At 42.1% G+C, this 23,015-nt stretch overlaps 1 protein-coding gene across 1 annotated transcript in view; it reads left to right on the top strand.

Annotated features, from left to right (window-relative positions):
• LOC144821701 (solute carrier family 22 member 7-like) overlaps positions 1-23,015 on the top strand; it is a 254,092-nt gene that overhangs the window by 149,761 nt on the left and 81,316 nt on the right. Inside the window, exons 5-6 of the mRNA XM_078678918.1 lie at positions 18,870-19,038; positions 21,272-21,395. Of these exons, the coding sequence (XP_078535044.1) occupies positions 18,870-19,038; positions 21,272-21,395 (293 nt within the window). The remainder of the gene's footprint in view (positions 1-18,869; positions 19,039-21,271; positions 21,396-23,015) is intronic.

Raw genomic sequence — 23,015 nt, 5'->3', positions numbered from 1 at the left:
GCAGACGGGAACTGAACGTGAGAAGAGAATACCTCTGATCCGAACACGTTGTGTGCCTCAATCATGAAGGTAACACAGCCACCTGTTACGGGTTTGCCACGCTCTAACAACATGTCTGCAATTTTCTGTAATTTTGAGTGCATTTGCAAATTCGTCTTCCCCCGAACCGGAACCCCTAGCCTGGATATGTAGGTGTAGCATGTGGATGTGTATAGATATATATGTATGTATATATCTAAGAATCCCCTAGGGGAGAACCAATCCCCTCACCTGATTTTAAACAATGAAGGACCCTGTCTCTGCTCTGAGGATGAAAGGGATGTCAGACTGCTGCATGTTGAATATTCAGCATGCAGGAGCCTATGTCAGTGTGGAAGGAATTCTCCTCTAATTTGAGGGGGGTATACGGGTCTTATATACCTGAGTGGTCACTCCTGGGTTTCTTAGTGAATCAATATGTTTTGAAAACAATCATAAATGTTTTAGAAACAATCCTAAATGTTTTAAAAAACAATGCAATCATGCACAGTGGGCTGTTGGCCAAGTATTAAAAATAGTGGTCGCCCTTATACAGAATAATTATGCATTGCTTTAGGGTATGTTTATGTACATCAGGTACAGGGATTATGATAGAATACTAAGAGACTGGTGTCAAAGAGACAGGAGCAAGTTACTAGGTAAAATGTCACCATTTTCAGAACCGTTATTGTTGTGTGAATGGCACAATGTATATAAGAGGGGCATTCATGACAGGCCTAGCCTAAAGCACATGACAGTCTTGTCCCAACTCTTATCCCAAAAATCCAATCCACAAAAAGTTTTTAAAAAACTAGCAAACCCAGAAGAGGAACATTTAAATTTCCAAAATAAATCTACCATAGTAATACACAGTCATTGGAAACTATAAAACAACGAAAATTAAATGTAAAAACCGCTCTGGGAAATACAAAACATCAAATGAAATTGAGAATAAACAGTTGATTTAAATCAAACCAAATTATAATTTTTTTTTTAATGTAAAGCACATTAAAAATGGCTGAAAGCGAGTTCCAAACCTGTTCCAAACCTGTAGAAATACATAGTACACCCACCCTCACAATACATATCCCAAAGTCAATACAAACATAACATTAAAGCCACACAAAGATAGTAGAAAACATGGCTATATATACAATAACATATTACAACCAACAAAGTATAGTTAGGCATACTGTACTACACTACATAATGAACACAAACTACGACTAAACAATTTTACAAAAATAAAGCTAACACCACGGCCTACACTAACCAGATCAACCTACATCCTCTCTACCCTAAAGAAAGCTCTTATCTTGTCCTTTCAACAGAAAATGTAACAATAAATGAAATCCACCTCTAAGTGACACTACCAAAGTACAAAATATAGGTACTGGTAAAAAAAAAATTGACTCTAAATGAAATCTAAACAAAAGACAATTTTCTCATGGATAACAATCAAAATGATAGAAATGTTATTAAAAAGTATAAAATATGTATGTTAAAATTAGTTAAAATGTGCAAACATTAAAATGTATTGAATAAATTACAGGGAAATATGCAAATATAGTTCTATATTAAATAGTGTCAATTAACATATACTACAAATGTTTTATTAAATGCCAAATACAATTTACTATGTGCAAAAAAATACATATATGTAAAAATTATGATATGCCATTGTATAAAATTGTTTAGAAATATACATAATTTGAAAATGTGTCAAAAATATAGGTGACACTATACTACATAGTATAGTATTTATTTATTTATTTATTTATACGCTTCTATAGCGCTGGACTCGACCCCCTGAGGGGTATCTCCGCGCTTCGCACGCTGTAGATATCAGAGAGAGGTGTCCTGGTTACTGAAGGAGGTAGATGTCTAAACTTCCCTAAAGAGGTAGGTTTTTATTGCCCTCCTGAAAGAGAGAAGATTGGTGTTCTGGCGCAAGTCCAAAGGGAGTTTGTTCCAAATGGAGGGTCCCACATAAGAGAGGGCACGGCCACCCTGCCTTGCTTTTTTAATAGATGGAATTTTTAACAAGAGTTGACTATTGGACCGTAGAAGACGTTCCGATTTGTGAAGTTGAAATTTCTGAGCTAGGTAGAGGGGGCCAGATCCAAAGAGACTTTTATGGATGCTACAACAGATTTTAAATTTGATTCGCTGGCGGACAGGCAGCCAGTGAGGCTCTTCCAAAAGAGGTCTAGATGGGGTTCTTGAGGGGACATTGAGAACTAGTCTGGCCGCGGTGTTTTGGGCAACTTGAAGTCGGTTGGTTACATGTTCATTTGCCGATATTAGGAGGCCATTGCAGTAATCCATTCGACTTATTACAAGCGCCTGGACTAAGGTCTTTCTGTAGGTATCCGATAGATAGGGAAAAACCCTTCTCAAAAGGCCAATTGTCCGAAAGCAGGATCCAGTCACCAGATTCGCATGTTCTTTTAGGACCAGATTCTGGTCTAGTCTGACTCCCAGGTTCTTAACTGATTGTTTTGGACACGGAGTAGGTCCCAATTCCAGAGGCCACCAGTCTGGAGACCACAGAAGATTTGCGTTCCCGAATAGCATGACTTCTGTCTTGCCTACGTTACACTGGAGGCAATTTTTGGCCATCCAATGTGATACCGCTCTCATACCTTCAGCGAAAGAGTTCTTTATTTCTGAAGTTAAGGTTTGAAAGGGGAACAGAAGCTGAGTGTCATCAGCATACGACACAGGGGTAAACCCATGTTGTCTCACAATGTCAGCAAGGGGGGCCACATACACATTAAATAATGTGGGGCTTAGGCATGAGCCCTGCGGGACCCCCTTAGTGAGCTCCCTTGAGATGGAATGATAGGAGCCCAGGCTGACACTTTGTGAGCGGCCTGTGAGAAAGCTCTCTAGCCAGGACAGAGCTACGCCTTCAATCCCCACCTGCTGCAACCGGCCGAGAAGAATCTCATGTGACACAGTGTCGAAGGCTGCAGACAGGTCTAACAGCACCAGAATCACGGAGCCTCCTCTGTCCAGTGTCATTTTGATGTTATCTGACACCGAGAGGAGTGCAGATTCGGTGCTGTAGTTGGGTCTGAACCCAGATTGAGAGTGGTCCAGACCCACTGTAGCCTCAACAAACCGTGACACATGGATGTTTACATGTTTCTCGGCCAGTTTGCTTAGGAATGGAAGTAGGGAAATAGGGCGTAAGTTGGATATGTCTGACCAAGGCAGGGCTGTGTTTTTACGTATGGGGTTTACTACCGCCTTCTTCCAGTCTTGTGGGATTTGTCCCTCTTTGAGAGATAAATTGATGATTGTATCATAGGGTGCAGAAGATTGCTTATTGCGGCCGTTGTTTTTGCTGGAATGAGATCCAACGGGGAGCCGGTTTTAATACTACTGATCAAGGATAGGATTTCTGTATGACTGATTTCAGGGAAGTCGGTTAGCTTGGATTGGTTATTAACAGGAGGTATCAGAGTATTTTTAATGTTAGTCCCGGAATTCTCAACCATTGTGATTTTCTGATAGATGGTGTCAATTTTTTCCTCAAAAAAGAGGGAAATATCATTACACAATGATTGAGTAAATTCATCCGGACTCTCACAGGCCAGGGGCTTTATGAAGGTCTGTAGGATCTTGAACAGCTCTCTAGAGGAGTTCCCTGCTTCTGCTAGCTGTGATGTTAAGCTGTTCTTTTTAGCTAGCTTGATGTTTTTGTAGTAGGAGCTTAATGCTACTAGGTGATTTTTCCGGCTTTCTTCCGTATGTGTCTTTCTCCATACCTTTTCTAGTTTCCTACAGCCTTGTTTTTCTACCTTCAGTTGTTCAGTATACCATGTCTCCTGTTTAGACACGGGATATTGCTTCTTAAGTTTCAGTGGGGCTATAAGATCAACAGCTTCTTTAAGAGTTGAGTTATATTTGGCAAGAGCTGACTCCACATTATCTATTGCTGTGATAATCGGTTCTCTCCATACCTTCTGGATTTCTTCTGATGTGACCTTATGCCATTGTCTACGCCATATGGGAGAAACAGGCTGTTTTTTAATTGGTTTCGCTAATCCAGGGAGAATGAATTCAACAAGACAATGGTCTGACCAGTTAACTCGAATAGGGGGTCGACAAGATAACTTGGGGCCATTAGAGAAGATCAGATCCAAGGTGTGGCCTCCTATATGAGTAGGACCAGTATTTTGTAACTGGAATCCTAATAAGGAGAGGTCTGCGAGCAAAGACAAGGTTTCAGGATGATCGGGAATATCAACATGAAAGTTGAAGTCACCTACCAACAGAAAATTTTCCTTGGCTTTTAGATGTTGTGCCAGTAATTCTGTTAAGGCTAGAGTGAATTCTTTACTAGGCCCGGGTGGACGATAAATCAAAGCTCCTTTCCAGTTTTGTTTGGAGCTTGAGCTTATCTTGAAAATCATCATTTCCATCGTTGGACAACAGCTTTGCTCAATTATGGTGACTTTCAAATCTTCTCTATATACTATTGCAATCCCACCTCCAGTTTTTATAGGGCGGTCGAGCCTGAGAATTTTATATCCTTTTGGAATTCCCAAAGCAATAGCTGGGGTGGCATGCGGTTTTAACCATGTTTCTGTTAGAAAACATATTTCAGGACTAGTAGTATGTATGAGGTCCCAAGTTTCCAGATAATGTTTGGGCAGGGAGCGTACATTAAGAAGACAGCTTTTCCAGCCCTTAGACACAGGTGTTTGTCTAGTCACATGTCCAATGGAAATAGAGGTTAGGGTTGCTTGAAATCGGCAATGTATGCACGAAAATGGACCCTCTAAACATGGCCATTGGTCACGGACACATTCCCCTTCCCTCAGTGGACGGAAACGATGTAGGGCTTGGGATGAATACCTGAGTCTGGGGGCCCTCACAAGGTCCATGGTAAATCAGCCAGGGAGTATGGCCCCCAGCCCCGTTCTGGCGCGGACGGGCGCAGACGGGCAACTCTTCCGGGTGCAGACGGGCAACTCATCCGGGCGCAGACGGGCAACTCTTTGGCTCCTCTTCGGCTCCCTCGCGCGCGACCTCTGCGCGCTCGGAAGGGGGCGAGGGCTAAATAGCCCAGAGAAATGCAGGCAACTAGAGCGCTAACCGCTCCAGCAAACAGCCCACAGGAAGTGCCTGGCTCTACCTGACCCGCCCTCTGCGCAACGGTACTGACTACCGCGTCGGACCGGGGCGGGCAGGAGTGAAAATCAAGCCCAGGCTTCCTTGCTAACCAAAGATGTCGTCCTCCCCCAGTTGACTCAGGGCTGAGGCGAAATAATGCAGGTAGCGCTAACACAGTTGGATGTACACGTTTTTTAAAATCAAGAAATGTGATTTTTAAAATTATTGCATATCAGGGTATTGTTCCGTTTTTTAAGATCAACTGCAGCGTTTTTTAACTCAACAGCAAACAGTATAAAATAACCACACAATTCTCTCAGTGCAACTACTTTGGCACAGCGCAAGGCACAAATCTCTTCTGTTACCTCTAGCGAGCAAGCGGATCGGATGACTCTAAATTTATGTATTTGTATTTCTTTCAAAAAAATGTGTGCATCAACAATAAAAATGTACAATAAATAAAATAAACAAATACATAAATAAAAACAAGTTCAAACATTGACATATTGGTTATTGTTCTCTAAACAACACACACTATTCACAAGTACAAACCAGAATCAATTTTTAGAGAAGGTGTTGGACACTGAAGGAGTAAGACTTAATATTCCCAGTCCAATCAAAACTATTTTGTGGAAGTTGTTGGGCATTAAAGGTGTATGATTTCCACTCCTTTCTAATCCAATTTGGAAAAGGATTTGCACACTAAAAGTGTTAAATGTCCTATATCCTCTCCAATGTAAAGACGTTTGAGGGAAACTGATGATTACTAAGGGGCTTATTACGATGCGGGTTGGACACGCATCTGGCATCATGTCAGAATGGAAACCATCGGACTAGAAGTCTGCGGTTCCATCCGACAAATTAGGATGTGACCGCCCATGAGGCGGTCGGAAACATCAATTTTTCCATTGCAGCTTGTGCTGCGGTCGGAAAAAGACAACAGCACAAACTGTACTGGTAAAATGTATGTTTTCAAACATCCAAGTCTCGTGTGCCAGGTACCATGTGGCCCCCCAGTCCTCATAACAGAGGCCATGAAGGGATAGGAGCCCTGCTTGGGACCACCAAAGGCAGCCTTCGAATAGTTGTTGAACTGCCATTGAAAGGCTGTCTGAACGACCTTAAGTTAAGGAATAACATTCCTTGAGCCTGTCGGAACCGTTGTCGGTCCCTCCCACCTGCCTCCGAATGCAGCAGTCCGACTGAGCTAGCAGATGTTGGTCGGACCGCAACCAACAGCATGTCGGTTATGATCCGACAGACTTCGTAATGAGGCTCTCAACGTGTAAAATGTACCTTTCCCACTCCAAGGTAAACCATTATGGGGAAGGTGTTGGATACTAAAGGGATCAATTTTACCATTCCCACTCCAGTTTAAACTATTTTGGGAAGTTGTTGTACTATAAATGGATACAGTTTACTATTGCAACTCCAATATAAACCATTTTGAGGAAACTGTTGGAGACTAAAGTGGTCAGATTTACTATGTTCATGCAACACCCTGGAATGCCTACCCAGGGCAGAGCAACGCAACTTAGCAATTTAAACTGCATTGTGTCACTCCAGATTTTTGGAGCCACGCAAAGTGGCATTGCGTGGCTTCAAACATTTGACTTACGGTTTGCTTCATGCTTACACTGTATTGTGTGGTGCAAGAGTGACACAAATTGTGTCATAAATATAGCCCTAAGCAATATTCCCTCTAAGTTCTTTGCTCTGTGCTTGACAGTGCAAGTCTTCTGTGTACTGCAGCAAAGTCTAGGTGCGCCAAGAAATTGACCATGCGTGCAACCCTTACCTGAGATTCCAGTTTAGGCCAAACAGGCACATGTTTCTTTATTAACATGTGTTACACCTTCTGTAATGCGGATTTTTCCTCGGCATATAAACTGTATGAGTGGTACAACTGGGTAGGCTAGGAAATTCAAAGGGAGGACCGAGCCAGAGCTGATTCTTTAGAAGATCTCACATAAATTGATAAAGTAAGTTGCTTGCAAAACATGTGACAAAGACTATTTCCAATAAAAAAATACATTATTTATCTAAAGATTGCATTTCAATGGATTTGTTTTACAATAGACATGGGGTCTCCAACCTGTAGCGCGTGAGCTACTGTAGCTCTTAAACTAACTCTGATTAGCTCCCCTGTGTGCAGCCCAGCTTATTAAATTAGAAGGATTTTGCTTGGTTGAATTAATATACATATAATGAAATTGAAATTATACTGCACTAATAATATTAGTAGCTGTTAATGTGTTTTATTGAACATAAGTAGCTCTCAATACAGAAAAGGTTGGAGACCCCTGCATAGATGTTAACACTGCAAAATGAGGATGACAGGCTTTAACACCATAAGAAATGGGCAGCGGACTGCTACAACCTTAAAACTCGACACCCACCCGTGACGTTACACAGAGGACGCACCTCAGAGTATAACCCAAAGAACCATTCTAAAAATCACTCTAGAAACCTGAGACTCTATAATCACACCAGGTTCCTCGAACCATACCATAATAATAGAGTATGTGGTGTACCACAAATGTACTTTTGCAGCAACAGTATGTAGAAGGAGTGTTTGAACCTGTCTCCTTGGCTCTGCACACATGTGTGGATGGGTTGAGAAGTTAAGCACATATTTTAATGGTGGCCCTTTAAGAAGCCTAGAGGCAACATGCAGGTTCCATTCCCTGAAGTACCAGTTCAGAGGAAGTTCTTACAGTATTGCACATATGCATCAGTGCTCTAAGTGCACTGAAATTGGTGAGGGCCTAAGAAGTGTAACCAAACATCTTGTTCAAGAGGTGTGGCTGAAAAGATGTGAATCAAAATCTTCTGTTTAATACTGCCACAACCCCCATTTGGGTGCCTTTGGGAGTTTTCTACTACTACATTCACACATAAAACAACAACAGACTTACACCTAAAACAAACCACACCTGTTGGCTTTGCAAATGCTTATGCACTCTATCAAAATAATAGGTAGCAAAGATTTAGTTGTGATAATGTGAGCTAAAATGTCTGCCTTTCACACCAATTTTGTCTTCAGTAATGCAATCTGTAAGACACTTTTTCTCCCCACATCTTTCTGAAATCCTCCATAATCATATCTCACATGTCATCCCTTTCCTTCTCTGCACTGTCTTTCCACTCTCTCTTGCACATTATTCCTTTCATCTTACCTTCTGGAACATCCCCCATCCAATCACCTGCTTCAAGCACTGCATTTTGTTTCCCTTTGGTGATGCCCTATTTTGAAAATTGCGATTCTCCTATTAACATGACCGGAGAATCTGGATTTCATTAAAGACACGGAGGCTAACATTATGCATTAATCCTTTTAATGCAGCTCACAACACAGCCGCTTACATCACAAAGACTAGAATAAGAATAAGTGACATCACAGTATCCATAAAAGGCATGTGCCAGGGAAGATCAGCCTCTTTTAAATGCCTCGAACGACAGGCCAAGCTGCAAACGAAGAGTACATCTTAAAACTTGAAGGAAGAATTGTCAAAACTTGGAAAATCCTTGGAGATTCATCAATTTGAATTGTCTGGAAGAAAATAAAGCAAATCAAGAAAGGCACGCAGTAACCTTCAGAAGAAGCAATAAGAAAAACATAACATAAGGTATGAAGCATTGAAAACATTGTAAACCACATCAATCCTCAATTTCCCTCCAGGGAGGGACGGGGGGATAATGTTAGCCTCCGTGTCTTCAATGAAATCCAGATTCTCTGGTAATGTTAATAGGAGAATCGCAATTTCATTACAAGACAGGAGGCTACATTATGCATGTTGGTAGCCTTGAATCACAACATCAGAAACATGTTCAATTGGTTTACAATAATGATGGCCAAAGGTAGAGGCATTAGACCAATCAGCGGCCTTGAGGATAGCATCCAACTTACCACCCGACCAGTATGACTTGCTGGCCATTGCGCTTCTTAGAGAATGAGCTTGGAATTTTGAAAGGTCAATACCAGCGAAGTTCATAGCCAATTTAACCCATCTTGCGATTGAGCAGGATGAGATGGGTTTAAAGGGTTTGACATAGGAAACAAGAAGTTGATTTGCATCAGGGGGTCGAAGATTAGACATCCTGGAGTCGTATTCCTTCATACAATCAACCACACAGAGTTTTTTGCAAAAATCAAAACGTGGATAGAAGATAAAGTCAGACATGGTTTTAGTTCTCCTAAAAATTTCAAATTTAACACCAAATATGTCATAACATCTATTAGAGATGTCTAGAGCTTTAACATTTGAAACTCTGCGACAAGAGACTAAACAAAGAAGAGAGGCAAGTTTAATAGAAAGACATTTCCTGTTAAGGAGAGAATTGTCAGGCCATGAACAAAAAAGGTCAAGCAGAAGTTTAACATCCCAAACGGATTGATATTTAGGGCGAGGAGGCCTTTTAAGTCTAATGCTTTTGAGTACTCTACAAATGATAACATTCTTACCTACCGTCTTACCATTGACGAGAGAATGTCCAGCTGAGATTGCAGATCTAAAGCAATTTATTGATCTATAGGAAAGACCATTGTCGAAGAGTTCTACCAAAAAGTTAACTATGTTACCGATAGGAGCTTCCACGGGATCCAAGTTCCTCTCCATGCACCAACCAGACCATTTCTTCCAGATGTTATTATATCTGTAGTGGGTTCCTGGTGCCCATGATTCACCAAGGAGAGTGAGAGCAGATGACGAAAGTCCAGACAATTGGTTAGATTGCCTGACACTTTCCAAGCAAGAAGGTTCAAACTCCCTGAAAGAACCAGGTGGTGATCTTCTCCGTTTGCGTTTAAGAGGAGGCCCTGAGTTGCGGGAATCAGGAAGGGAACGTCGCAAGAATGTTCCAGAGCTGTGGGGAGCCAGGCTTTAGACGGCCAGAAAGGAGTTATCAGGACAAGAGAGCACTGTTCCTGTCTCACTTTCTGTAGAACCCTTTGAATCATTGCGAACGGGTGAAAAGCGTAAGGGTGAAGAGGAGCCCAAGGCTGGAGGAAAGCATTGACAGCCAGAGCACCCGGGTCTGGCATCCAGCTGAAATACTGAGGGAGTTGGAAGGTCAACCGGCTGGCGAAAAGGTCGATGTCGAAAGGACCCCAGAAATGATTCAGGGACTTGAAAATTGTCGTTTAGAGTTTCCAATCGCTGAAATCTTGAAGGAATCTCGAGTTCCAATCTGCTGAGATATTGGATTTCCCTGGGAGATATTCCGCCTTCAAAGCAATCTTGTGTTCCAGACAGAACATCCAGAGTTTCTTGGCCAGATCTGATAGGTCCGCAGACCTCGTACCACCGAGTCGGTTGATATAAGAGACTGCAGAAACGTTGTCCATCTTCAGAAGGACAGATCTGCCCTGAAGGGAGTGCCTGAAACTCATAGGAGCGTAGAGACCAGCAGTCATTTCTAGAAAATTTATATGGTGAGTAGACTCTGAAGGGGTCCATACTCCGCCGGTGTCCTGGTTGAGGAGACGAGCTCCCCAACTGTGAAGACTGGCATCTGACTCCAAAACAAAGTCTGGGGTCGAGCCAAAAATAGCCCTTCCATTCCAGGCGTACAAATTGTCCAGCCACCAAGAGAGTTCTAGCTTTGCTTGTTGATCTAGGGAGACGTGGTCTCCGTACCAAAGACCGGAGCGAAGTGCATTGGCTTTCACCCTCTGGAGAGCACGGTAATTCAGTGGACCTGCGAAGATAGCCTGGATCGAAGAAGAAAGTAGACCCAGGAGTCTGGCCAATTCTGGGAGAGAGAGAGATTCTTGTCTCAGGGCAAAGCTGATCTCTTTCCGAATTTTGGCAATCTTCTTTTTGGGAAGAAAGAGGAGACAACTGGAGGTGTCCACAGTGAAACCTAGGAACTCTAAGGATTTTGAGGGCGTCAGAATGGACTTTTCCCTGTTTATAATGAAGCCAAGATCCTCTATGAGTTCCATGGAGACCTTGAGATCCTCTAAAACTTGTGCATGAGTTTGAGACATGATGAGGATGTCGTCTAGGTAGATAATTAGACGAATACCTCTTGCTCTCAGAATAGAGACAATCGTTCTCATGACCTTGGTGAAACACCAAGGGGCGGATGAGAGACCGAAAGGGAGAGCTTGGAATTGATAGAGGTGGCCGTCCCAAATAAATTGGAGAAAGGGTTGATGTTCCTGGGCCATAGGGATCGTAAAATAGGCGTCTTTTAGGTCCAATTTGACCAGCCAATCTCCGTGAAGGAGAAGGTCCCTGAGAAGATGGATTCCTTCCATCTTGAAGTGTCAATAAACAAGATATTTGTTTACTTCCCGTAGGTTTATCACTGGTCTCCAACCTTTGTCTTTCTTCTCGACTAAGAAGAGGGTACTTACAAATTTCTTTTGGGACCAAGGCACCTCGATAATGGCACCTTTCTTGAGCATAGAGGAAACCTCCTCTTTGACGATCGCTAGATGTTCTAAAGGGAGGTCTAGAGGTCTGGGAGTAGTGGTCTGGTAAGGAGTGTCTACGAGGTCTATCTTGAATCCCCGAACAGTTTCGAAGACCCACGGGTCTTGTGTAAATCTTTTCCAAACGTGAAAAAAGTGTTTGAGTCTTCCCCCGACCCTGGGAGGTGAGAGAGAAGAAAGGGCACTTACTTTGGGAATTGTTGCTTGATGCTCCACGGGAGAAGCCTCTGCCACGGGAACCGCGTCCTCGTTGAGGGTAGAATTGTTTGTTGGAAGAGTAGAAGCCTCTACCGTGGCACCTCTACCTCTGCCGGATGAGAAGGGCCGGAAGGTTCCACGGCCGGAAGAGCGGCCCCTTCTTCCGGCCTGTCCAAAAACATCTGAAGGGAAGACTTTTCTCATGTTGATCTGAGCTCTATCTAGGGCAGTGAAGGTGACGACATATTTTCCAATTGTTTTAATCATATCCTCGCCAAATAATAGACCTTTGGGCCTATTAGAGGGTTCTTTTTCGGCGAGGTCCCCGAGTTTGGGGTTAATCCTGTTAAGGATAGTTTTCCTTCTTTCCATATTAAGACTGGAGTTAGCGTTCCCTAGGAGCACAATCGCCCTTTGGCTCCAACCTCTTATTAGCCCGATGTCAAGGGGTGTGTTAGAGATATGAGATTCCTCTGCTAAATCAAGGATTTTGGTAAGTGGGCCGAGGACATCGAGGAGGCGGTCTTGGCAAGCCTTAAGGGCTCTTTCCAGGCCTTTCCTGGGATCTTTCCCCAGTTTAAATAAAATTTTTATTACATCTGGGTCTTAATCGGGGGTCTGGCAGACCTTGTCGTCAATCCATGGTCTCGGGCATTCGGATCGCATGGTATTGCGTGTGTCTGTTTCAAGAGTATTCCTTAGCCACTTTGTAATAAACTTAGAGACATGGTCGTGAGGGAACCATCTAGAGCTATTTGGACGTGAGATATTGTTAGGGGAGAACATTTCACCACCTAAGGGGTCAAGAATTGCATCTTTAGAGGAAGGGTAGGAGTCCGCCTCAGAAAGCGCATTTAGATCTATGTCGTCCAAGTCCTTATCATCGAGATCAAAAACGAACTCGTCGTAAGGTTCATCATATACTTCCTCTACGTCTGAGTAGGAGTCTGAGTCAGCACAGGCGTCTTCACCAATTGTGCCGCTAAGGGCACCTCCCAAAACTGCGCCGCTAGGGGCACCCATCCTTATTGTGTCGCAAGGGACACCAACACCTTTTGAGGCGCTAAGGCCTCCCAAACTGCGTGAGGTGCTAGGACCTCCCATGTCAACTGGGTTAGGAATAAAACCAGTAGTGCCTTGATTGTGCTTGACTTTTTTAGTGGCCTTGGATATGGAAGAATCATGAATCGTATCGCCTTCAGTACATAGCGCTCTTTTATGAGACATGACTTCCTTTAGAGTATTAATCATGCATGATCTCATCTCTTTTTTAAGAAAATTCTTAAAAGAATCGCTAGTGTGGGTAGGGGAACTTGCGACAGCGTCGTCACATTCCAAATCAGACATAATGGCAATGTATGATAGGTATAAAACAATATATAAAGGGGGGTAGAGGGTTGGAAGTGAGAGTACCTTCAGTAATGTTATAAGAGTTCAATTAGGATTTCCAATTCGATGTACTCTCTATTAAAATGCCTTTTTAAATGTAGTCCAGTCAAACTACTTGTATTAAGATTTGCCCCTCTTTCTTTTTTTTTTTTTTTTTTATGTAGTACAAGCCTCCGATTGCCAAAAGAAGAGTTATGCGCGTGTAAAAAACAGGTGAACAGCTGATCAGTAACGAGAGACGGCTACTCGTAGTAACCGACACGCTCGAGCCAGTGTGGATGCGAGGGAAAGAGGTATGACCCTTAGGCGGCAGGCGCCGCTGCCGAGGGTCATTCCTCTAATGCCGGAAGGAGCGTGCGCGAGGCATCGCAAGACATCGGCATGGAAGCATCGGCATCAGAGCGCGAGGGGTAAAGAGCAGCGTTTTACAGCAGAATGTGAGTAAAACAAAATTAAACACATGACGACAAACTACTAGAGTATTCAAAATTTAACATAAGTTGCGAGCAGAACGCGCATTTAAACGGGGACGAAAACGAGTGTGGTTAGGAAAGATAAAGAAAGAGGCACGGTGAGGGGAAGACGACCGTAAATTGGAAGTCTTAAGGAGGGGGGTTACAGTGAGGGTAACACGACCACAAAGAGTTCAAAGAATCAGCTATGGCAGACATAGAGAAGCCCATAAATAGAGAAAATATCACAAAGCTTAAACATATTGTATAAACAAAAGGTTTCAATAAACAATATCAAAGAATATCAATATCAAAGAAGATAAGCAAATATAAGGAGACTTCAGTAAAGGCAACTTATCTGTTTGAGAGCCGCATTTAAAAGAGGCTGATCTTCCCTGGCACATGCCTTTTAAGGATACTGTGATGTCACTTATCCCTATTCTAGTCTTTGTGATGTAAGCGGCTGTTTGTGAGCTGCATTAAAAGGATTAATGCATAATGTAGCCTCCTGCCTTGTAATGAAATTGGGTAACTCATCCACACATTTTCCCACAGGTACTATGTGCATATATGTGACCATTGCTCTCTGTTGTCTGTGGAGAGGTCAAAATTGAAGATTTGTGTAATCCGATCACCTTTAGGACCCACTGGTACAGTGAGAAATAGGAACTGTATTCTGCTTATCTCCAGAGTTCTCAATCACATCCCATCATAGTCACACATCCACAGTTTCTCCCCAATACAACTCCTGGATAGACTCAGTTCGCAACATGCACTGTACAAGAGGCATATATTACATAAAAAACTACAAATACACAACCTTTGAAAAAACTAATTCTCGCAGGTAATGCATGATCAAATAATACTTGAAAGCAAGACAAATGTTCCCTTTGACTGCTGTTGGGATAATAAAATACACCAACGTACATGGTACAATGGGCTCGCTGCCACTTCACCTGCCGCACGTGCAGTCACACTGGGGCCCAAAGCGGATTATTGCTGAATTTCACATTTCAAACAGCGGCCAAGGGACCCATTTATACCATTTTCTTCTATGCACTAGGGCCTATGACACACTTGTGCTGTGTATTAAAGTAAATACCTTGGGTGTTGCAAGATAAAGGTAGCAACAAAAGTAACTATAATGCTGAAATAAATTGGGTTATTGAACTGTTACATTTCAATGCAAACTAGGACAAATGAGTTAGCATGATAGAAGGAGACAGCAAACCTGTCTCTTAAGTGCTTCATATGAAATGTGGAAATTATGCACAAAAAGTTAAAAACATAGCGAATGGAGTAGTGTGGCTCACTGGTTAGAGGCGGCAGGCCTGAGAGCAGAAGTCAGCCTGGGACCAGGGTTCAATTCCCGACGCGGCAGGGTCGTGGATCTTGGTCAGCGGACTCGATAATACTCGCTTCGGTGCTTACTCTAATCAGGGGTTCCACTCGGCAACTCTGGGCATTAGCTTGCCTAATCTCCACAACGGCCCCACCAATTCCGGGGATGCCTGGCTCCACCTTGGGGACTCCCAGCAAGGGACCATCCCACAGGGAAAGCCAGGACGGGTTCCCCAGAGTTATACAGCGCCGGGACGCCCCGTTGCTGGGGCAGCTGTGCGCTTTACAAGTATACTACATTTACATTTACATTTACATTTACATTTAAGTTAAAAAGGAGAGACAAGTAGTTCATTTAGTGGCTGATTTATACAAAACAGGACCAAAAAACCTGGGATTAATCCTGGCTTTGCCACCTAACCAAGTTACTGACCTTAGGCAAATATTTATTTCAGCAGTCCTACATTTTCTTAATTATCCCATATGAAAGCATCTTCAAATACGTGACTTCACAATACCAGGTATCAAAGGTATTGTGTTTGAATTAATAGATCATGACTGGAAATGCACTTTACACCGGGACCACAAGCCACCTTTTGCCACAACTCCAGACCATACAGAACACCGCAGCCAGAGTCATTCTTGATCTCTCAAAATGAACGAGCATCGCCCTAAACCTCAGAAGCCCCTACTGGCTCGCCGTCCAGAAGAGATCCTCACCCACGCCAACCTGGCCCTCCACAATGCCTGACCCACTTGCCTCAACCACCGCTGACCTTTAACCAGCCTACCAGATATCTTTGATCTCCGTCTCTGGCCCTTGCACACACTCCCTGTATCTGGCAGAGCCGCAGTAGAGATCATTCCTGTTCCTACTCGCCACCAAGTCCTGGAATGACCCCCCCCATCTCTACACCTCCCCCTCTATCGCCAACTTCAGGAAGGAAATAAAGACCTGGCTCTTCGACTAAGGCGCACCATACACCAGTGCCTGGATACCCGTTAGGTGATAAACTGTGCTCAACAAATATTGATTGATTGATTGACTGATTGATCAGGACCACTGGAATGATGCAGCAGGGGTGAGACAAATTATGCTGCAGGATTGAGTAAAGTGTGCACCATGAAAATGCTAATTATATGGCATAATATCACTAGTATCAGTTTATCACCCAAATATAGCAACAAACAACATGGTGACCAGTCAATCTTAACAAAGGGCCTTCCGCTGCGATTCAGCACGTGTCGCTGCATTTTCAGTTTCGTTTGAACTGTTTGAGCTGGAATAATTTGTTTCTTAAAATCTACAGATTATGCAGAAGATGATGGATTATCTTTGAAATGCAGGAAATCTATAATTCTATGACATAGACCATGGCCGCACAATGACAAAAGTCCAATGCCTCTGTCTATAATGTTGCTCTAACTATAAGAATGTGAGCCACATACAAAGAACTTGCCTCTTAGCTCACAGCCTGGACCGGAATGGTACTAAATATATGTTTAAAAACTCTCACTTTTAATCAGTGTCTCTCAATATAGTGATGTAATGTGATGTAATAATGTCCGTTGCCGCATATTTATAGAAAGATGTGTTTTGAATTTTGAAGAGACTTCATCAAGTTTGTTACATGATTTAGCGGCAGATGTATCAAAATACCTATTTGCGATTCTCAAATAGCAATTTTTTGAGAATCGCTATTTGAGAATTGCAAAATGGTATGTATCTAAAAAAATCACAATTTTTGCGATTCCTTATTCTGCGATTTGGCTCATACATACCAAAACACTGTTTGCGATTCGCAAACGCCGGAATACTGCAAATTCCGGCATTTGCGAATCGCTAACGGCTTCTTACATCTGGCCCTTATATAGTTAATATTTCAAGGCTAAAATTGCCAAGACAGCCATGCCTGTGCACAGATTTGGGAAGAGTCCACTGGGGAGCTTTATCTTTTTAATTATCACCCCTAGGAATGGAATGTGTGAGCCAAGAACAACAGAAGCCATCCCTGAAGTATCTGCCGTGCTCCTAAATACAAACAATATCCAAACTGTAAAGGAAACATCACTGTTGCTCTAACTGTGTATCCGCCGCCACCGTCTCCAAATCCTCAAAAAGAGTGCAGCAACTTATGACCCTCTCTAGCCTCACTACTGTGGAAGTGGAATATAAACTGCTATTTTCCTCTTGCACGGTTGACTACTTCTCCGCATAAGAGGGCAGCAATTGCTCCCCCTGCTTGTACAAGTGACTGTTTTTTGCACAGCTTGTATTTTCAAAGAAGCGGCTGTCAACAGTCCCTGTGTGGAATTTACAATCAAGATTGCGCGCTTGGGGAGGTCATAGTGCGAGCGCGCGCACCTGCGCAACCTAGAGGGAACACTGGCCCTAAGTCTCTAGGGTCACTGAATTCATGACCCCAGGAGAATTTTTGCATTAGGTTAAAGCACTTTCAGAGCTAGAACGTTGTTCTTGGGCTCTGATGTGCAAGGATTTCTAGTTGCTGTGCCCAGGGGTACATTATGTGGCTTAGAATAATTAAGGAAAGGCTCCAACACATGTTGATGATTATTTTGTATACAAATGCTATATTTAGAATTTCATTTGGGAAACATTAAAATGTTTATATTGATATGTATTTTAAAATAGTTATTTATTTGATTGGGTTGAATGATGGATCCTAAAAGGTATGGTTAGCATTAATATAACAACATTAATTTGTACATTCAAAAAAGTTTTTTCTTATGGAGTTTTATTTTAAGTCCCTGTCTTTATTATTTTCTATTGGAAGATGTTGCTGTATTAGTGGTTGAGCATGTGTGGTGCTGGATTTACTATTGTTTCTTCCTGGCAGTAGCAACTTAGGGCTAGAGGCAGGTAATTCTAATTTACCGACTCATAAATACCAAATTTTACCGATTCGGTATTTATGAATCGGTATATTAGAAGGAGGGAGATGTAGGTGAATTTATTTTTTGAAATACCGAATCTGTAAAAATCGGTATTTACCGAATCGGTAAATACCGATTCGGTATTGCCCATTGATTCCTATGGACCTTGAAGCCCATAGGAATCAATGGGCAATACTGATTCGGTATTTACCGATTCGGTAAATACCGAATCCTGCAAGGGTGCAGGGGGTGTCACTTTGACACCCTCTAGCACCCTGAATACAGGCACGCGTAACATATGGCACACATACATGCCCTAAGGGCATGTCTGTGTGTCACATTGCACAGGTGTGCATGCACAGATGAGCATACACACCTGTATTTGGTATTTTACCACCCAATAGGATTGAGTGGTAAAATACCGACTCTTAAGGGCCTGTGGCACTCTTTGAAGTGCCAACTACATCTCATTTTCAGAATCGGTAAATTTACCGATTCGGTATTTTACTGATTCTGTATATTTACCGAATCGGTAAATTTACCGATTCTGTAAATGACATGCCCCCTACATGCCAAATCCTAAATACCGGTCGGTAACGGCCGAAATCGGCCGTTACCGACCGGTATTTGGGCTCCTACATCTGGCCCTTAAACTTGTAAATTTGTCTCCACCCCCTTTTTCAGGGGATTGATACGTGTAAGTCTAGACTTTTCAGTAGCTTTATATTCAAATTTTGCGAAGCAGCTAAAAGTAGTAAATGTACTCATACGTGTAAGCTACCTTTGTGAATAACCTCAAATGTTTGTTATGTTGAATTAACTAGTTAGGTGGATTGTGGTCTTAGAGAAGCAATAATTTAAACAAAGTCACCACAACAAACAACTTAGATAAAAGCCCCCTCATAGTCAGAACAGCTTTGGACGACACCTGCATTGTATTTATACGACCTTGATTTAGATACTAACCACCAAGAATCAATGTCTGATCAGAGTTTCTTGTCTTACAGGTTTAGAATGGGTAGGTTTAAAACACCGTACCTTCGTCGGGTGCCTGATGAATATATATTGGAGCTTTGGAATTGTGATTCTGTCTCTTCTGGCGTACCTGATCCGAGACTGGCGCTGGCTTTATGTCGTTGTTACAACCCCATATGTTTTGGGAATTATCAGCATATGGTGAGTGAATATAGCCAGAATATAAGGATACATGTTTTTGGGTCATCTTTCTCATTTAGCAATTTGATCCCAGATATGACTCTACTAGTAAAGCAGTGATACTCAAACTACATGTGGCCCCTGGTCAACAACAGCACTGGACTGCCGTTTACTTCGCTCAGCACTATAATTAACTCCTCCGCTGCGCCGAACGTTCCGCGCTGGTGCGGAACGTTCTATTTTGCGTGCTGGGCCGGAACGTTCAGCGGACGTGCGCAGCAATGCCGAGGTAGTGCACGCAACGTCCGCTGAACGTTCCCCGCACGGAAGGGGTTAAAAAGATCTTCAATAAACAGGCAAGCCTTTATTTAAACTTTCATTGAAGTTACAGAAAGGAAGTTACAAGGTTGCCCTGCACTGCTTAAATTCAGGAACACTTTCATTTTTGTATGCATCTTGCAGCAAAATGTGTATACATCTTGCAGCAAAAGTGTAAAAATATGATAATCGGTTCACTTTAGTACATCAGATTATATCAGTGCATTGAGAAGTATTTTCTTTTGAAGTGATAGTTGGCAAACAAACTCAGAAACATTCATTCTTTTTTTTTTTGACAATCAATTGTATTGAGTTTTGGATTTAACAACAAACAGCACCATTCAGAGCTACAATGAGAAACATATATTCTTGCCCCCCACTCTAAAAACAGTGCCAGTAGTGAACCAAGAGGCAAGTCCATTATGTGCACTCTGTCGGTGGCCTGGGTGTGTATTATACATCAAAAACAATGGGCCATATGTATCAAAATGTAATTTTGCGATTCTCACATAGCGTTTTTTTGCGAATCGCTATTTGAGAATCGAAAAATGCTATGTATGTAGGATTTTCAATAAATTTTGAGAATCCTACATATTCCTTAATTGCGAATCTCAAATTGTGATTCGCAATTAAGGAATACTTCCACATTCATTCCTATGGAGCTAGAGGCCCATAGGAATGAATGGGAAGACAATCTCAATTTGCGATTAGCAATTTGTGAATCTCAAATTGAGAATGCAATTTCAAGGGTGCAGGGGTGTCCAAAGGACACCCTGTTGCACCCCTGAAATAAGCATGGGTGCAGATGTGGCGCTTCACATAGCACTTTGAAAAATGCAAAAAAAGTGCCTTTTTAAAGAAATCGCAAATTACCACCAACTTGAAGTTGGTGCTAATTTGCAATTCCTTAAGGCGAAAATGCACTTTTTTGGTGCTTCTTACATTGCATTTAAGGAATTGCAAAATGTGCGATTCCTTAAATGCAATCGCAAAATAAGGAATCTCGAATTTAGCGATTCCTTATTTTGCACGCAGATTTGCTACATACATACCAATTAGCAAAAATGCGTTCGCAAACGCTGAAAGTTTGAGAAAGCATTTGTGCTTGATACATATGGCCCAATATTGGTTATTGAATCAAACACAGGAGAAGGGTTTGCACAGTGCAGAGCCAGAAGTCATGCATTTTGAGGTTCTCTTAGATACGATAATGAACAGGAAGGAGGGATAGTGAAATAAAACTATGGCCGAGGATCACACAATTTGGGAAAGTTGGGAAACTGGGGTTCACTTTTAGCAATCCAGTCTTGATGTATATGCTTTGCTTCCCCTTTACCCCATACTGCTTTAACCGTGCCTCCTTCATGACCGCCATGGTGGTAGCATCAATGTGGCCCTCGGTCACATCACAAACCAAACTTTGTGAGTTGTGGGAAAATGTTTCTGAGTACCCATGCAGTAGAGCTATATCTAAGCTTACATTCACTCTAATTTAATTTCTTCTTACCTTTCATGGGGACAGTCCAAGACAGAGACATGTCAAGCGAGCTCAATCATGGTCTGAATTTCTTCTTTTGTACCCCTATGTACTGTTATCGTGACAACCTTGTCTGGCTGTCTGCATTTGCTGTGATCATTAAGGTTTTGCTGCATCAGCCTAGCTGTATTCACTGTTCTACTCAACACAACTCTGTTTGGCAATTGTTTTACATTGTGCATTGTTCCCTACAATCAATACCAGCAGTGCCTCATGTAGTGTCTCTGTTCAGCATCATCTATCACCCACAGGTATGATGAACTTCTTTCAAAATATCCATGGCACTGTGTCCTCTTCAATTTAATTCTCTAGCTGTGAGACTCTATTTCTTAAACCTTTATTCATCATCTTTCTCTCAAGATCAACACACCCACATATATGTCTACAATCCCCCCACAGGTGGCTTCCTGAGTCTGCGAGGTGGCTCTTGACCAAAGGCAAGGTGAAGGAAGCTCACGCCCTTTTGATTCGATGCTCTTCAATGAACGGCCATCCACAATTGTCCTCCAACATAAACACAGAGGTGAGAGGAGCATAGCAATAAACTATGGTGGTTATGCATGAAACTGTTCCTCTAAGAGGGTCCTCTATTTAACAGTCAACTAGTTGCTTGTCGGTTTCACTTTGAGGATGCAGATGATGTGTATGGAGTAAAAAAAGTTTTTTTTCCTTTTGGGTGAATCAAATATCATCAATATCAAGCTCATTCACTCACTGCACTTAGTCAGAATCCCATCAAAGGATTCAATCCATCTACTCCATCCTGTGAAACACTTACAAAGAAAAACGCTAGTTATATCAAAACAGACTATTTATTAGCACGTTACAAAATATTCTACTGAGTGTACAATCAATGTAAAACATTCATTTCATTTAAAAAAAAAAACAGGAGAACAAAATTACAATAAAAATTCATAAAACAACACAGGAGAAAAGGGAAAGAGAGTTAACTTGGTCTTATCACTGTTAATTTAGACCCTTTGTGGGCAACACAGGTTTGGGATTCCCTTCCCTATACCCAATTGCTTGCTGACCACTCCAAATTTAACAAGTATGTAATGCGTCGACGCGTTTCGGAGGCTTTCACTGATTATAGCCACCTTCTTCAGGACAATAACTACTTATTTCTCCATATCCATTGTGTCACCTAATGCAGAGATAAAACATTTCTTTACCTCACGAAAATGTGTACTCTGTACATACTATATTTTTATCAGAAACATATACAACCATTATAGATACGTTAATATTACTTTTCACTACTAGAATGACTACATATTCTTTTTGCCTATTGGTTACCCCATTTTTTTTAAAAAAACATCACATTTTGTCTACATATCCGTCTCTATTATTTGCATATTAACATTAAAACCAAAAGTCAGTTCTTCCCTACCATACGTATTTTTGCATTGTAAGTGTTTCAATAACATCCATCCATTACACACCTTACTACTAATGTTCCACACCATGCATTGCAATAGAACTCAAACATACATATCACTCCCTCTTTTATAAGTAAGGAACAGCTCACCTGTGCAATCGCACATCGGTGAAATGCTTATTAGGTTCTGCTCCTCAATGGGGTTGTCTATATTTCACAATTGCCCAAGATGTCAGACATAATATAATGCAACTAGTTAATCACAGGAAGGCAAGTTCTTAAGAATCAAGCCAATTGAAAATTATTGTCATGTGTAAAAGTGGTCTAGATAGTACCTGCTGGAATAGTCGATGACGTGGGCAAACGTGACTCGATTGTGCATAATTCTCTGTCACAATGTGATCAAATGAGGTCCGGTAGGCCCCTGTCACAAAATAGATTCTTTTAGAGCCTATATTTTCTGATTTGTGCCATGTGCATTTGCAGTGGCTTGAGGATGCAGGAAGAGAGTTGGGTGACAGCTAGTCCTCATTGGTTAACAGCCAGGAGCTGTAAGACCCTCTACGAATGTAGATTGCAAGTATGTGGATGAAGAGAATTCTGTAAGACGGCAGTACAATAGAAGTTTCCTACACATACACTTTTCTTGGTTGTTCAGAGAACAGTGAGAGTATCTAGATGGACTGATTGTATGTTGCTCATCAACAAGGTTCCGGAGTTCTACTAAAGTGGCGGACGTATCTCACTAGCGGCAACCAGCCC

This window comes from Lissotriton helveticus, chromosome 2_2 (genome assembly GCF_964261635.1).
Source record: "Lissotriton helveticus chromosome 2_2, aLisHel1.1, whole genome shotgun sequence".
Classification (NCBI taxonomy): Eukaryota; Metazoa; Chordata; class Amphibia; order Caudata; family Salamandridae; genus Lissotriton; species Lissotriton helveticus.
The sequence above is the reverse complement of the archived record's forward strand: the minus strand, read 5'-3'. Positions and strand labels throughout refer to the sequence as shown.